Source organism: Narcine bancroftii, chromosome 4 (assembly GCF_036971445.1).
Source record: "Narcine bancroftii isolate sNarBan1 chromosome 4, sNarBan1.hap1, whole genome shotgun sequence".
In the NCBI taxonomy this organism is placed as follows: Eukaryota; Metazoa; Chordata; class Chondrichthyes; order Torpediniformes; family Narcinidae; genus Narcine; species Narcine bancroftii.
In genome coordinates this window covers 113,714,601-113,728,689 of record NC_091472.1, presented here as the reverse complement: position 1 = coordinate 113,728,689, position 14,089 = coordinate 113,714,601, and the positions used below count along the sequence as shown (strand labels likewise).

The following is a 14,089-nucleotide window of genomic DNA, read 5'->3' as shown; positions in this document are numbered from 1 at the left end:
AAAAATAAAATGTGCAATACAGAAAAAATATTCAGTAATAAATAACATCCAAAGTAAGAGTCCTTAAATGAGTCTCTGATTGATTCTGTTGTTTAGGTTTCTGATGGTGGGGATAGGATAGCAACTGTTCCTGAACCTGGTCTTGTGGAACCTACATCTCTTTCCTGTTGGCAGTAGTGGGAACAGAGTATGTCCTGGGTGGCATGGATCCTTGATTATTGCTGCTGGTCTCTCCATGAAGATTTTCTCAATGGTGGGGAAAGTTTTGTCTGTGATGTCCTGGGATATACGTCCACTATCATTTGCAGGGCTTTCTGCTCAGAGGTGCTCACATACAAAGCCGTGATGTAGCCAGTCAGCACACTTCCCCCCCCCCACCCCATCCCCATATCTATAGAAGTTTGCCAAAGTTTCTGATGTCATACCGAACCTCTGCAACACCTGAAGAAGTAGAGCCGCTGACGTGCTTTGTTCATGATGACATTAGTGTGTTGGATCCAGGAAAGATACTCTGAGATAGTGATTCCCAGGAATTTAAATTTTCTCAGCCTCTCCACCTCTGATTTTCCAATGATCGTTGGGTTGTACTCAACTGGTTTTCCTTTCTAAGGTCTACAATCATCTCTTTGGGTTTGGTGACATTGAGAGCGAGGTTGTTGTTAGTACATCATTCGGCTAAGATTTGAATCTCCCTTCTGGATGATGACTTATTGCCCCTTTTTAAGCAGCCCATTATTGTCAGCAAATTTGTAAATGGTGCTGTTATCCAGCCATATCACACAGTCACATATGTAAAGGGAGTAGAGCAGTGGGGATATTGTGGAGGAGATGTTCTTGCCAATCTGCACTGATTGTGGTCTGGAGGTGAGGAAATATAGGATCAAATTGCATGGTGGGGTGTTGAGGTCCAGGTCTCGGGAGTTTGCTGATCTGTTTTGAGGGGATGATTGTGTTGAATGTCAAACTTCAGTCAATAAAGAGCATCCGGATCTAGGCATCATTGCTACCCAGGGATTCCAGGGTTTTGTGTCGAGCCAGAGAGATGGCATCTGTCAAAGACCTGTTACTGCAGTAGACAAATTGGAACGGATCCATGTTGCTGCTCAGACAGGAGCTGATACGCTTCAACACCAGCCTTTCAAAACATTTTATCACTGTTGATGTAAGTGCTACTGGTCAGTAGTCATTTAGGCAGGTTACCACACTCTTCTTGGGCACAGGTATGATTAAGGCCTGTTTGAAACAGGTGGGTACCATGCCCTGTTAGAGGGAGATGCCAAAGATATCCGTGAATACATTGGCCAGTTGGTCAGCTCAGGTTTTTAGCACTCGGTCGGGTACACCTTCCAGACTGGATGCTTTCCTTGGATTCACTCTCCTGGAATCAGAATGCATGTCATACCTGGATACTGACAGTAGAGGATCAGGGGACATGGTGGCGTGCAGTGACTTTTCCTTGTCCTGGCGATCAAATTGGGAATATATGGCATTGAGCTCATCTGGTTCTTGTCCAGATTCTCCACTTCTTCTGGTAGATGGCTTTCCATATGTTGTACCTGTTCCTTGTGTACTGATCTGGATCTCCAGACTTAAATGCCTTTGATCTGGCTCTTAGTATGTTCTGGATTTCATTGTTCATCCAGGGCTTCTGGCTGAGGAAAACCCTGAACGATGAAGTCAGCTACTATTGAAATGTTTATGAAAAATTTGGATGGTTATATGGATAGGATGGGTATAAAGGGATATATGGGTAGGATATTTTAGACAGCGTGGGGAAGTTGGGCCAATGGGCCTGTTTTGACACTGAGTGACTCGGTGACTCAAATGCCAACATTGAAGTGAAGGGCTCCATCATCCCAAGCTCAAAGAATGAGGATGAAAGCATGGCACTTTTCACATATTAAAATAAGCTGCACACTTCTTACTTCTGACTGAGTCTGAAGTGAATCTTAATATTAACCATGAAATGCTGGAGGAACTCAGCAAGTTTCACAGCGTCTATAGGAGGCAAAGATATGTAACTGATGTTTCAGGCCTGAGCCCTTCTGCGGGTTTGATGGTGAGGTTGGTATTAGTGCAGAGAGAGTGGAGGGCAAGGTGAGACTGGAGTGGCTGAGGGGAGTGATAAAGTTGAGGTGGTTGATGTCTTGGCAATGGTTGGAAATATGATGTTCCAGAGCAGACAGAAGGTGGAACGAGGTATCCAGGAGGGAGGAGCAGGAGAAGGGGTCAGTGTGGGGAGTGGGGAACCCTGGCTGTAGAAGTAGGAAATGAGATGGAACTGATGGAAGAAGAGATCAGCAGCATGGCATGCATGGAACTCTCTGAGGTGTGGGCAAAAGGAGATGAGGCTGAGGCCTCTGCTGAGAACAGAGCATTCCATCTCAGAGAGAGGAAGGTCGATGGTGAAGACCAGGCAAGGGTTGGAGGGGTAGTCAATGGGATGGAGGGTGTCATGGGGGAGGACGATGGTTGGATCAGGAGGTGGAGGGTCAGAAAGACCAAAAAGAAGGTTGGGGAAGTTAGGGGAGCAGGGGAAGGAGGGACCAGAGAGTGTTCATGATGGAGAGTTGGTCTCGTGGGCTACCCAGGGCCGGAGGTGCTTGTGACAGAGGCTTGGTCCTGTGGGCTGCCAGGGCCAGGGTGAGAGTTTGCAATAGTGGCTTGGCCTTGTAGGCTGCCGGGGCCAGGGATGGTTCGTGTCGGAGGCTTGGTCCTGTGGGCTGCAGTGGCCAGGGGGTGCTTGTGACAGAGGCTTGGTCCTGTGAGCTGCCAGGGCCAGGGTGAGAGTTTACAATAGTGGCTTGGCCTTGTAGGCTGCCGGGGCCAGGGATGGTTCGTGTCGGTGGCTCGGTCCTGTGGGCTGCCCAGGGTGAGAGAATGGCTCAGGCCTGAAATGTCAGTTATATATTTTTACCTTCTATGGACACTGCGAGACCTGCTGAGTTCCTCCAGCATTTCTGGGTTTTTACTACAATCACCTCTACAAACTTTCATTTTTCACTTAAGATTAACCAAAACGATTGTCGTGCAACCATTCTATTCCCAAGCATGCAGCTTCACAAGATTTGTCCAGCTAATCTATCTTTATTTCAATTGTAAATAGCAATTGCAATGACTGAATTAAAGATTAAACATCTATTTAAAAATCTCTATTTGCAAACTTTTTGAAAATAAAGTACTGAAAAGCACTTGTCCCCACCTGCTTAACATGTTCCCGTTTTTGATATTTTTCACTGTAGTACTGCTCCTGCCTTAGGTTCAACAGCTGTTGCTGCTGTTGATCTTTGAGTTCTGCTAATTTCTGTGTCATTTCAGCATCCAAAGCAGAGAGCTCTTTCTCAATAGTTGAGCTTGCATGGTCTGGACTTGCTGATTCAGGCCTGACATAAGAGAAGAAAATCAAAATGTGCTTGCATTGTACGATTTTAAAATAAGTGAAGACATAGTTCGCCTCTTTGCTACAGATTGACCTGATACTGCATTTTACTTGCACAAGCTCAAACACACTCACTCCCCAAATGACATTTGAAAGAGAAAGAGAATTAATGCCTTTGAACTGTCATCACATGCAGTTCTACTCCCAGCAAAAAATTGGGAAGCAACTTTCTCCTTCTTTGCAGTTTTGGTTCTGATTCATGTTTTTCACCATTCCCATTGTTTTCTTTAGACCAACTCCCACCAATGAGTGCAGCAATGGAGTTATGGACACTTAACTTCTTTTCAGGATCTCTTTCATAGCTCTGGCCCTGCCCATCTCTGTATTGTCCTTTACATCTCAAGCTCTCTGCACTCTGTGTTTCTTCAATTGTATCTTATTTTTGCATTTCCTATATTACAGATTCTGCACTAAGCTGTGAAATTACCTCCCGAACTCCCTGGATTGCTTTCCTTTCTGCTGTGCTTTTTGGATATTGATCTGAATATCTTTTTCTCTGTTAAATTACAAAACACCATTGAAATGTCTCACTTTATTGAGGCCACTTCTAAGAACAATCTTTTGTAGGTATTAAATGAAAATCCTGTTTTACATTTTCTTTGTATAAGTTACACTACAGCAGAAAGGACAAAACAAAGAGAAATATTTAAAAAATGAACCGCAAAGTCATTAAAAACGCAAGCAACCAACAGACAGAAACGTGCATACACGATAAATGATGGAAAATGCTCCTTGCCAATGCTAATCAGAATTTCAATGTAGAAATGCTTGACAAACACAGCAAGTCCACCAACATCTGGAAAGTAAACAGATTAATATTGCCCCTATGGAAGTGGAACAATTGCAAAGTTATTTACAATATGGAAATATACAAGAAGGATTAGGTTAATTTTAAGTTGCTGTGCCAAAAGGCAGTTCATTTGAAATCTTGTCCAATTATTATTCATGTGATAATGAACGTTAAAATTAACTCATCATTTTCCTTGGGAGGAGCATTTGGATGAGCTAAAGTCATGAAATAGAATCGTTTAATCTCTGAGCAAAAGACCTTTGAGCAGTAATTAGATTGCCCTGGCTGGGCGGCTCTTTTCTAAGAGAGAACTATTGCATTGGTATTTGTGTCCATGAGAGTGCACGTAGCTTGCAGTGCCGTGAATGCTCGGTAATTTGGAATCAATTGCCTTTCACGCTGAATGTCCAAAGATGGACATATGGGGAAGTACTTGTGCAGAAAGTGGACTGCTGCTCAAGCATCACGAGTGGTTAGCTGGGTTGCATGCACATTTCATATGTTGGCATTCAACAGATCAGGAGATTCACTGACAGATTAATGCTTCAAGCCAGTGAAGTCCACAGTCACTCAAGACTGAGGAATCCCTCACAAGATAACAGTTGAGGTTCATTTTAAGATGTTAGAATAATTGGCCATTTCCAGGTCATAATAGATCACCACTGGAAACACTGCATTTCATTCAGTTCATGTGACTGGATCTGACCAACTCAGTGAGATACTTACCTCCAACCACCATTACTTCTCATGAATGCCTTCTGTCCCTTTCAGTCCCTCATTTCTAAAGCAGGTTCTCAAAGCTAAGGGCCCATGTTTCACCTCATTATGTGATCCCATTCACATTTCTCCATCTTTCATCGGGCGCCGTTCTCAGAGGGGGCAACAATAACCATTTTAAGAGCCAAACAAGCAAGGAATAATAATTTTGAGACAGCAATTAATGGCACTGGAGTTCACCCACAATCAATAGCAGGACAACGTCATGTTACACTCCATCTAAATATTTCACAATCATGTGGCTCAGCATTGCAAAGATATATTAATATTTTGTTTTTATTTTGCACTCAAGGAGCAGTTGCTTTCCCTGGATAGCACCCAAAACAAAGTGTTTCATTGCATCTCAGTATACAAACAATTCCAATACAAGTTGCCCTTAAAGGAAAGATGAATGAGTTGGTTGAGAAATCAATAAGAAGCTCCACAAGATGATTTCCATTTGAAATTTGGTATCATCCAGCAGATGTAATATGGAATACTCCATACTTTAAATACTAATCGATCAACAGTATGTTTCTGAGAGAAACGTTGAGTGAAATCAGTTGCAACAACAGCACAAGAGATGACTTGCTGGACGTGCCTGGAATTAAAATAAATGTCTTGTCATTTTTTATTAGCGATAATAAAAAATCATATACTTATTTAAACATTAAACTTGGCCTTTGATTCTCTTATTTATGGAAAAAGAGACCTTAATGAAACACGTTAGAAATTGCACATGCTGCACAGTCTGAGGGCTCGCAAAAGCATTTGAAAGTCGTCCACTTACTTCTTCTTTCCGTCTCTCTTTGCTGATTTTTCCAGAACTACCCTGCGTCTTAAATAATCATTCTGAAGTTCACTGGATCTGGCAGTGTGTTCTTTAATCAAATCGGTGGTTTTCTTGTGGTGCCGCTTCACTAACTCCTTCATTTCTTTGTAATGCCTCTTCTGAAGTTTCACAAATGCCTTTTGTTGTCTTAACTCTTCCACTGGCTGAGCTTCCACTTCTGCAGTGATTAACGAAAACCACTCAATTGCATCAAATGCTCTTTTATGAGAGAGAGAAAAAAATCTTTTTGCCTCTATTTTGGTGCCTCTTGTGCCACCGGTCAGGTTGATGAATTAAAACCTATCATCACATTGTCAACACAATGCATTCTTGGAGAGAGCTGTGTGATAATGAAATCTATTTGGAATATCCAAACTCTTGAAGCGGGGGGTGGGGGGGGGGGGGCGGGTGGGGGGGGGCGGAATTCTTGGCAAGTCCAGTGAAAATGGGCAGGACATATAACTAAAAAATGGATTGCATGGGATAAGATGAACTCCTGTAATGCATAATTTCTATTATGAAGGAATTCTCATTTGTATTTACATTCATTGAAGTGCCACTACTCATTTCAAAAGTCCTTTCAAGTCTTTAAATGCCTGAACAAGAAGTCTGCAGATGCTGGGGGATTAGTTCAATACACAAAATCTCCTGCATAGGAGGTTACACTTTATTCATGGCAACGCTTTGAAAGATGTCAGCCAACAGGTTAAAGATGGAGGTAGTGATCATGGTTTGAACTCTTGTCTTCATATAGTTTTTTGTGTCTCTGTGCATATATACTGCGGTGCATGATATTTATGTTTGAAAATGAGGTTTTCAAAACTGCTCCATTTAATGCATGTGCGTTCCGCAGAGAGGGTGTGTGTTACAATTGCATAATTTACACAAACAGAAAATCCATTTAGTCTTCAAATTTCCACAAAATTTCTACGACAGGGTAGTGCTTCAGCTCACAGGTCCAGAGACTAGGGTTCAATCCTGACCTCTCGTCCTATCTGGGTGGAGTCCCTGTGACTCCTGTTCCTTCCCACATCCCAGAGACACGAAGATGGCTACGTGAATTGGCTGAAGTCAATTGGCTCCCTCATGCGTGTGAATGGCAAAATCTAGGGCAGTTGAGAGAATATGGGTAGAATAAGAAGAAAGGATATCAATAGGTTGAACTGCCTGTCACCATGCTATAGTTCTCGACGATGATCTCACTTGATATTCTTGGGTGTCTTTAACAAATGTCCATAGCGACCATTCTCAACCAACCTTTTTATTTTATCTATGGCCTCTTTAGGACTCTACTCAAATTTTATGGGCCCCCCATCCTGGTGAAGCAGTTAAGTTTTGCTTTCTTCCATACTTCTGTCCTATCAATCATATAAAGAAAAACATTAAAATATTTTTTGCTATGTAAGGTGAAAAGAAAACAAGGTTTTTACTTAAAAGAGCGGTGGCCTCCGGAGGTGGGAGTTGGGGGGGGGGGCAGTGCTTAGGGACTCAATTGAGAATGGCACATAAAGATTCCTTAGACTGATATTTAATTAATGAGTTAATTAATCTGTCATCACAAAAAAAAACAATGTGTTTAAAATGCACTGAAAATTAGCTCTGGGTGTGAACAGATAATATTTTGAAAAGGGATTCTTGATAATTGAATTGTTTCTTTATGCACACCCTCATTGCATTTAGTTAAATTAAAGCGCCATGGTCCATTGAAAATTGTGTGGAAAAACATTTCTTTTTCATTTAAAAACAAATAATCCATGAAGACAAAGTGCGAACGTGCTCCACCAGTGTGCAAATTGACTGTAAGAAAAGTGATGCCATAACCTGCCAGTCTTGGCCTTCAGCTAAAACTTCTTGCCCTCAACTATACCTTTCCATCACAGAGAAACTGTAATATGGCTTCGTGACATATGATATTCATTATCTTATACCACACACACAGAATGGTGGGCTTCCCCCATGAATATTTGTGAAATGGCAATTACGACCTCAGTTCAGGCTCTGATTTAATTCCTTCCCATCATTTTTTAAAAATTAATCTACACTGTGAAGTTTGCATACCTGTTGAGACCTAAAATGCTGACTGACCATTGCTACCCATGGATACTGGCTGCCCTGCTGAGTTGCTCCAGAAGTTCTTTGTTTGCTCAAGATTCCAGCATTTGCAGCTCTTGTGTTTCTCTTGCTTATGTTAGTTTTAGTACATGTCGGACACATTAATTTTTTAACACTTCCACCATGGATTTGAATATGCATATATATATATATATATATATATATATGGTTGGTATTCTGTCTTTAATTTCTTCTCATTTTATTAGTTGCCTTATTTTGGAATTGGGGGTGGAAATTATTATACATGCCATATAAATGTTATCAACCTACCTGACAAAACACTTTGAACAAGATCTTCTGCTTTACCAGTTGTTTTGACTGCAGCTAATGTGATATAAAGAGATTTTTGGTTAATAGAGGGGTCTAAAAGCTTATCTCATCACTTTATTTAACTGAAAAATCCATTAAATTCTTACCTGGAGCTGGTTGAATGTGGGCAACTTGTGAGGGGGTTTTGGGAGTAAGACCAGGTGTGGGACTCACACCGTTCTCTGCTGGGGCTGGCTTCGGATCAGCATTAGGTTCTGTGGGAAGGTCCCCAGGTTCTGCCTGAGGGAAGGACACAGACAAGTTACCCACTCTTCAGAACAAAGAAATCCACTCATCCCACTCCTCTCAAACAAAGTCCATTGAATTTTGATTGTTAAAAAAAACCTGCAGGGTCAAGACAATCATCTGAAATTAGCAGAAGTTCAAAAGCAAACTGATCATTTCAAAGATGCCAGATGAGATAATACTTGACACTAATCTGCTTCCCACAAAAGGAGAGAACAAGTTGTTAAAATTCAACTCAAGTAAAGCAGTCAGTATATTTTAGATGAGACAATACCTCTGATCTGCGGCAAACTGTGTACACATGGGTGTGATACCCGATTTTTCGAAACATGCTTCAACATTATATACCATCTGATCTCCTCTTCTCTGCTTCTGTTCGTAGCTTAACGCTGGGCATATTAATGCCAAATTTTCAATAGCTCACCCATATCCACACACAGAACGTTCTCTTAAAAAACTCGTCTGCTCTCTATGGCAATTCACTTCCTGTGATGGCTAAACTCTGATGACCAGTTGCCATGGCACCTGACTGGGTGGTCCTGTGCGCTTGGATTTGTCCTTCAGTCTGCTTTCCTCTTGTTGCTTGATAGTAATTACAGGCAATGAACAGGGAATAAAATAAAACCCCTGAAAGCCGTTATCCAGTCCTTCAGTGCCACTACTCATTTGCCTTCTTGCTTAAATTGCGAAGACAGACAGCTCAGATAAATCTATCATTTTGTGATTAGTTGTATATTTATCAGAGATTAGCAGCAACATAATTTTCCTGCTTCAAAAGAGAGAAGGTCAGCTAAGGATCATCACTTTGTTATTTATTTTATGTCCTTTTCCCTGATACCTGCTGACAAACTTAATGCACTAGATTTTATAACAATATTGCTAACACCTGCAACTTAATTCAAAAATGAAATAACTGCTCGCTACTGCATCACGGACAAAAACCTTGAAAGATTCTTTTTACAGTTCAGATAAATCATTCATGGACTGCATCAGCTTTTACTGTCGTAATGGTTTGAAATACTCTCCTATATCAATAGTTTGATTTTTTTATGGGGAGAAATTAGGAAATTGGGAAACAGTGTTAAGTGTTGCTGTTTCACAAATAAGTGAATTCCTTTTCACTGGGACAGCAGGCCTGATACACTTCCCCTGATGTATAATCAGAACACATTACAAAAGTAAACCATGACGATGCTACCATATGATACAATATTAAGCAACAGTTCCTGTTCTGTGGCAAATGAAAAATGAGAGCTTTAACATTGAACCAAGGAGTTAGATCTATATCTTCAGATCTAAGGAGTGAACGATGAAGTGGGATAGCATATCTCTTGCCAGAGAACTCAGCAGAACAGAGAAAACCCACGGGCATGTACTAAAAGACAGTACTATGGTTTTCAGAGGGGTCTCCTGGCACCCAGAAATAGTTAAAGCTCAATCAAGCATTCTGAACTCGTGATACAATTTTTACTGAAATGATGCAGTGAATTGTTGCACTTGGGTATACCCTGCTTAGAAAGGATGGTAGAACCATGGACAACAGTGACTTTTAAAGGACAACTGGCTATATACTTCAAAAGGGAAAAAATATGCAAGAAAGGAGTGGCAGGAGTTGACTAAGTGAGCTGTCACAGTTGCAGTGACCTGAGTAGCCTCCTTCTGTACTACACCTTTCTATCCCAGGACTTGGCAGGTGTGAAGTACCCTGAGAGTACATCTCATTAGTACAATAGTGAGACATGGTTTTTAAAGCTACACTTATTTAAGTGCCCACCCTGTATATCTGTCAGCTCCTTGGCTATGATATGCCACTTTGCACTTAAGCACAGAGTGTTACAAGCTTCACGTTTCTACCAGAACTGGTATTAGAACCTAGTATGGCCCCTTTGGCCCAGAAGATTGTGCTGACCTATGTAAAACTATTCCAGCATCAGTCTAACCTTTCCATCCCTCACACCCATAATCCTCTGTTTGCTTATATCCATGTGCCTATAGTCTTTAAAATGTCCCAATAGTACCAGTCTCTACCACCAGCCCCAGCAATGCATTCTAGGCACCCACCACTCTCTGTGTAAAAAACATACCTCTAACATCTCCCCTAAATGTTACTCCACTCTCCTCAGACAGATGTCCTCTGATTTTGGCTATTGCTGCCCTGAGAAAAAGGCAATGGCTGCTCCTCACAATTTTATGCACCTGCACAATTTGAACAGCTAAATATGAACAGTGAGAAGATGAAGGGATTCAGTAGGTCTGGCAGCATCCATGGAGAGAAATGGTCAGTCAACATTTTACCGAGACTGAAGTAGGAAGGGAAAATATCAAGTATGAAAGGCAGAAAAGGGAGGGTCCAAGACATCATAAAGAAACCAGAAGAGGTGCAGAGACTATTCGGGGGAAGACCACTGGTGTTAGGAGGGAATGGAGGTTGAGAGAAAGCTGAGAACAGGAGCAGGTGGAGAGATGCAAATAGTGGACCCAGATGGTGCTGGAGGTTACCTAAAATCAAAAGGTTTGATGTTCATGTCGTTGTGTTTCCAACTATCCAAGAGGAATATGATTTGTTGTTCCTCGCGCTTACATTATCCCATGTTGGATAACTAGCTCTATCTAACTGCCTGTCCCCACATGCCCTTCCTTGGTTATCCAACACATCCATTCTCACACTGCCTTTCCTTTCCCTAGCCAAATGAGAAACAAACTCCTCAACGCACAATGGAATAATTCTAGTTAAGCCATCAGATAGCCTTTAACTCTAATCATTAATGTAAAAGGTAAAGGTTCCATTATTGTCATGCAACACTACATTTAGAATGTAACATACATGAAATCCTTTAACTTTGTCTATTGTAAGGAAGGTTGAGAGTTGCCACTTTGTCCAGCGCCCCCTCACAGAAATAAGGCCCCAGCGAGGAACAAACTTGAGACCCCTGGTTTACAAGACCAGTGCTCTAACCACTGAACTATCAGAGCCTCTAGATACAATGAATGAGGAAAAAGTTGGTTTTTACTTGAAATGCTCGATCGGTAATGAGCTTCAGTCACAGGAGTTGCCAGGGCAATCTTGGAGGAATTGACAACCCGATCTTCCTTCTGGGATTGGTTGTCGTCACAGCAACCTCCATCTCTCCACTTTGCAAATTGCTTCATGGAGGTGTGAAAAAAATAGCAAACTCACTTCCAATCCAACTTGGCTTAAATGTACACAAAATTTCAACAAAAAATTGTCGAACATCAGTGCGAAAATCGACATTTATATGTTAAGTGGAGGGGTAGAGAATGATTATTCAACGAGCACGGATTGTTAAAAGCAATCAGCTCCCCGGAGACCACAGAATAGGCTGAGATACTCACTGTTCCAACCACTGAGCTGCCCGATGTCAGTCTGATCTCGCCTGGGTTTTGATCCATTTTCACGGTAGTCATTGTTTGAGACATTTCATCATTCCCTGACATAGCATGCATGGTCTTCATCAAAATGAGGAAATTTTGAAGTGTTTTTCCAGTCTCTTTTCAAAGCTCTGAGTCACCAAAATTCTTCAGTTATCATTAGACCCCACTGAGTCACGTTTCCTGGCAACCACCAGAAGTACTCCTTCTAGCCAATCCCCAATCCTAGATCAGCTTCAAGAGGCTTTTAAAAGTGCCTCACTAGTCAATGGATACAACTGTAACAGGCACAGCTAAACCTTTTAAATCATAGGTAAATTTGACAAAATTAGTTGCATAGACACAGTTCCCTTCACAAAACAATGTATGTAGCACTTCTGATGTGCTGAGATGTTGTTGGAATCGAGAAATTGCAGCAACCAATTTGCACACATCAAGTTCACCCAGACAGCACAGCAGAATGTTTGTTTTACTGAGAAAAGAAATTTTGACCAGGGAAATGTTGCTGCTGCAGTTTGAAATAATTTCAGGGGATATTTTACATCTCTCAAGGGAGAAGACAAAGTACCCATTCCCCACCTCATCCAAAAGAGGACATATGTGACAGGGCCACACTAGTGTAGCAGTCCAGATATTTGCGTTCAGTTCTCTGGACACAAGCCTGCACCCTTATAACTCAAATTCCATTGCAGTTCAAGCAAAAGCCACCCATTGATCAGCAACCTCAATAGGTAGGCTTCTGTAGTGGCATTCTTTTGATTATTTTGATTATTAATAGTAAATGAGGCGTGTTTCCAGCAGAAACAAGATTGTGCATTTCACGTTCTGATTCTTCAGTTTTAAAAGCAGGAGAACAAGTGGCACAAGACTCACCCAGGTGTGAAGATTGTAAGTGCAGTGGACAGCGAGGAAGGCTTTCAAAGCTTGCAGAGGGATTTGGTCCAGCTGGAAAAATGGGCTGTAAAATGGCAGTTGGAATTTAATGTAAACAAATTAAGACACAGTAGGGGACGGACGAATACGATAGAACAGGGAGGTCTGGAGTGAAACACCAAAGTCTTCAGATGTTGTGATTGCAGGGATAGCACAGAAATGCTGGAGGAACTCAGCAGATCTTGCAGCCTGATCTCTTTTTCAAGGTATGAGTAAAAAGCAGGTAGGCACAGAAGAATGAAGGAGATTTGATAGAGGTATACAAAATTATGAGGAGTATTGATAGAGTAAATGCAAGTAGACCTTTTCCACTGAGGTTAGGTGAGATACAAACAAGAGAACATAGATTTGTATCTCACCATAGGAGAAAGGGGAAAAGTTTAAAGGGAGCATTTGGGGAAACTTCTTCACGCACAGAGTAGTGGAAATGTGGAATGAGCTGCCAGCTGATTTTAATTTTAAAATCAATTTTAACAGTTAAGAAAAATTTGGACAGGTACACAGATAGGAGGGGTATGGGAGTGGTGTAAGTCAGTGGAATGAGCAAAATAATAGTTCAGCACAGATTAAAAGGGCTGAAGGGACTGTTTCTGTGATGTAAGGTTCTATGGTTCACATAATGAAAGATTGGTAATGAGCTTAATGTGTGTTTAATCTTTCCTCTGCACCACATCTCACCTTAACCCTGTTGTCTTTCTGTCTTCTGCTGCCTACTTGTTATCTCTGTTCTCGATTTTTTTTCTGTTCCTTCTTATTCTTTGTTTCCTTTTCCCATTGCTTTCTTTCTTTTTGTTTGTCTGGCCTTTCAGTTCTACTTATATCTTTCCTGGTGCTGCTGGAAGTATGTGTGGCGCTATCACAAGTGATCCTTCCTGTCGAGGTAAGTGTGGGAAGGATAATAGTAAGGTTATGTCCAAAACCTGCTCAATAGAAATCTTCGATGGTTGAGAGGTGGAGAAGTTTGTTTTGAGCAATGTGTTGAGGCAAAGAGTGCAGTGTTGAGGGGGCTGATGAAGATGAATTGCAGCAGCTCGATAAACGGTCCTGACCCAAAATATTGACAGCATCTAATAGCCTGAATATGCCTCAGATCGTCTGACCTTGGAAGCTAAGCAGGCTCAGGACTGGTCAGTACCTGGAGGGAAAACCTTCTCAGGACACCAGGTGCTGCAGGTTTCTGTGAGGGGCGCTGGACCAAGTGGCGACTCTCTATCTGTCTTCTGGTAGACAAAAGTTAAAGAATTTCACGTATCTTACATTGTAAATGTAGTATTACGTGGCA

The 14,089-nt window shown here is 41.6% G+C and overlaps 1 protein-coding gene across 5 annotated transcripts in view; it reads right to left on the bottom strand.

Annotated features, from left to right (window-relative positions):
* The window catches only part of plcb1 (phospholipase C beta 1), a 1,044,484-nt gene that overhangs the window by 111,625 nt on the left and 918,770 nt on the right, over positions 1 to 14,089 (bottom strand). For 4 of the 5 annotated variants that reach the window (XM_069932441.1, XM_069932442.1, XM_069932443.1 and 1 more), the window contains exons 25-28: positions 8,346 to 8,478; positions 8,200 to 8,253; positions 5,776 to 5,995; positions 3,203 to 3,383 (exon numbers count right to left, since the gene is read on the bottom strand). In XM_069932441.1, coding sequence (XP_069788542.1) covers positions 3,203 to 3,383; positions 5,776 to 5,995; positions 8,200 to 8,253; positions 8,346 to 8,478 — 588 coding nt within the window. Of the gene's footprint in view, positions 1 to 3,202; positions 3,384 to 4,817; positions 5,587 to 5,775; positions 5,996 to 8,199; positions 8,254 to 8,345; positions 8,479 to 14,089 lie in introns of those variants that run through there. The other variant, XM_069932445.1, reaches the window with a different exon arrangement.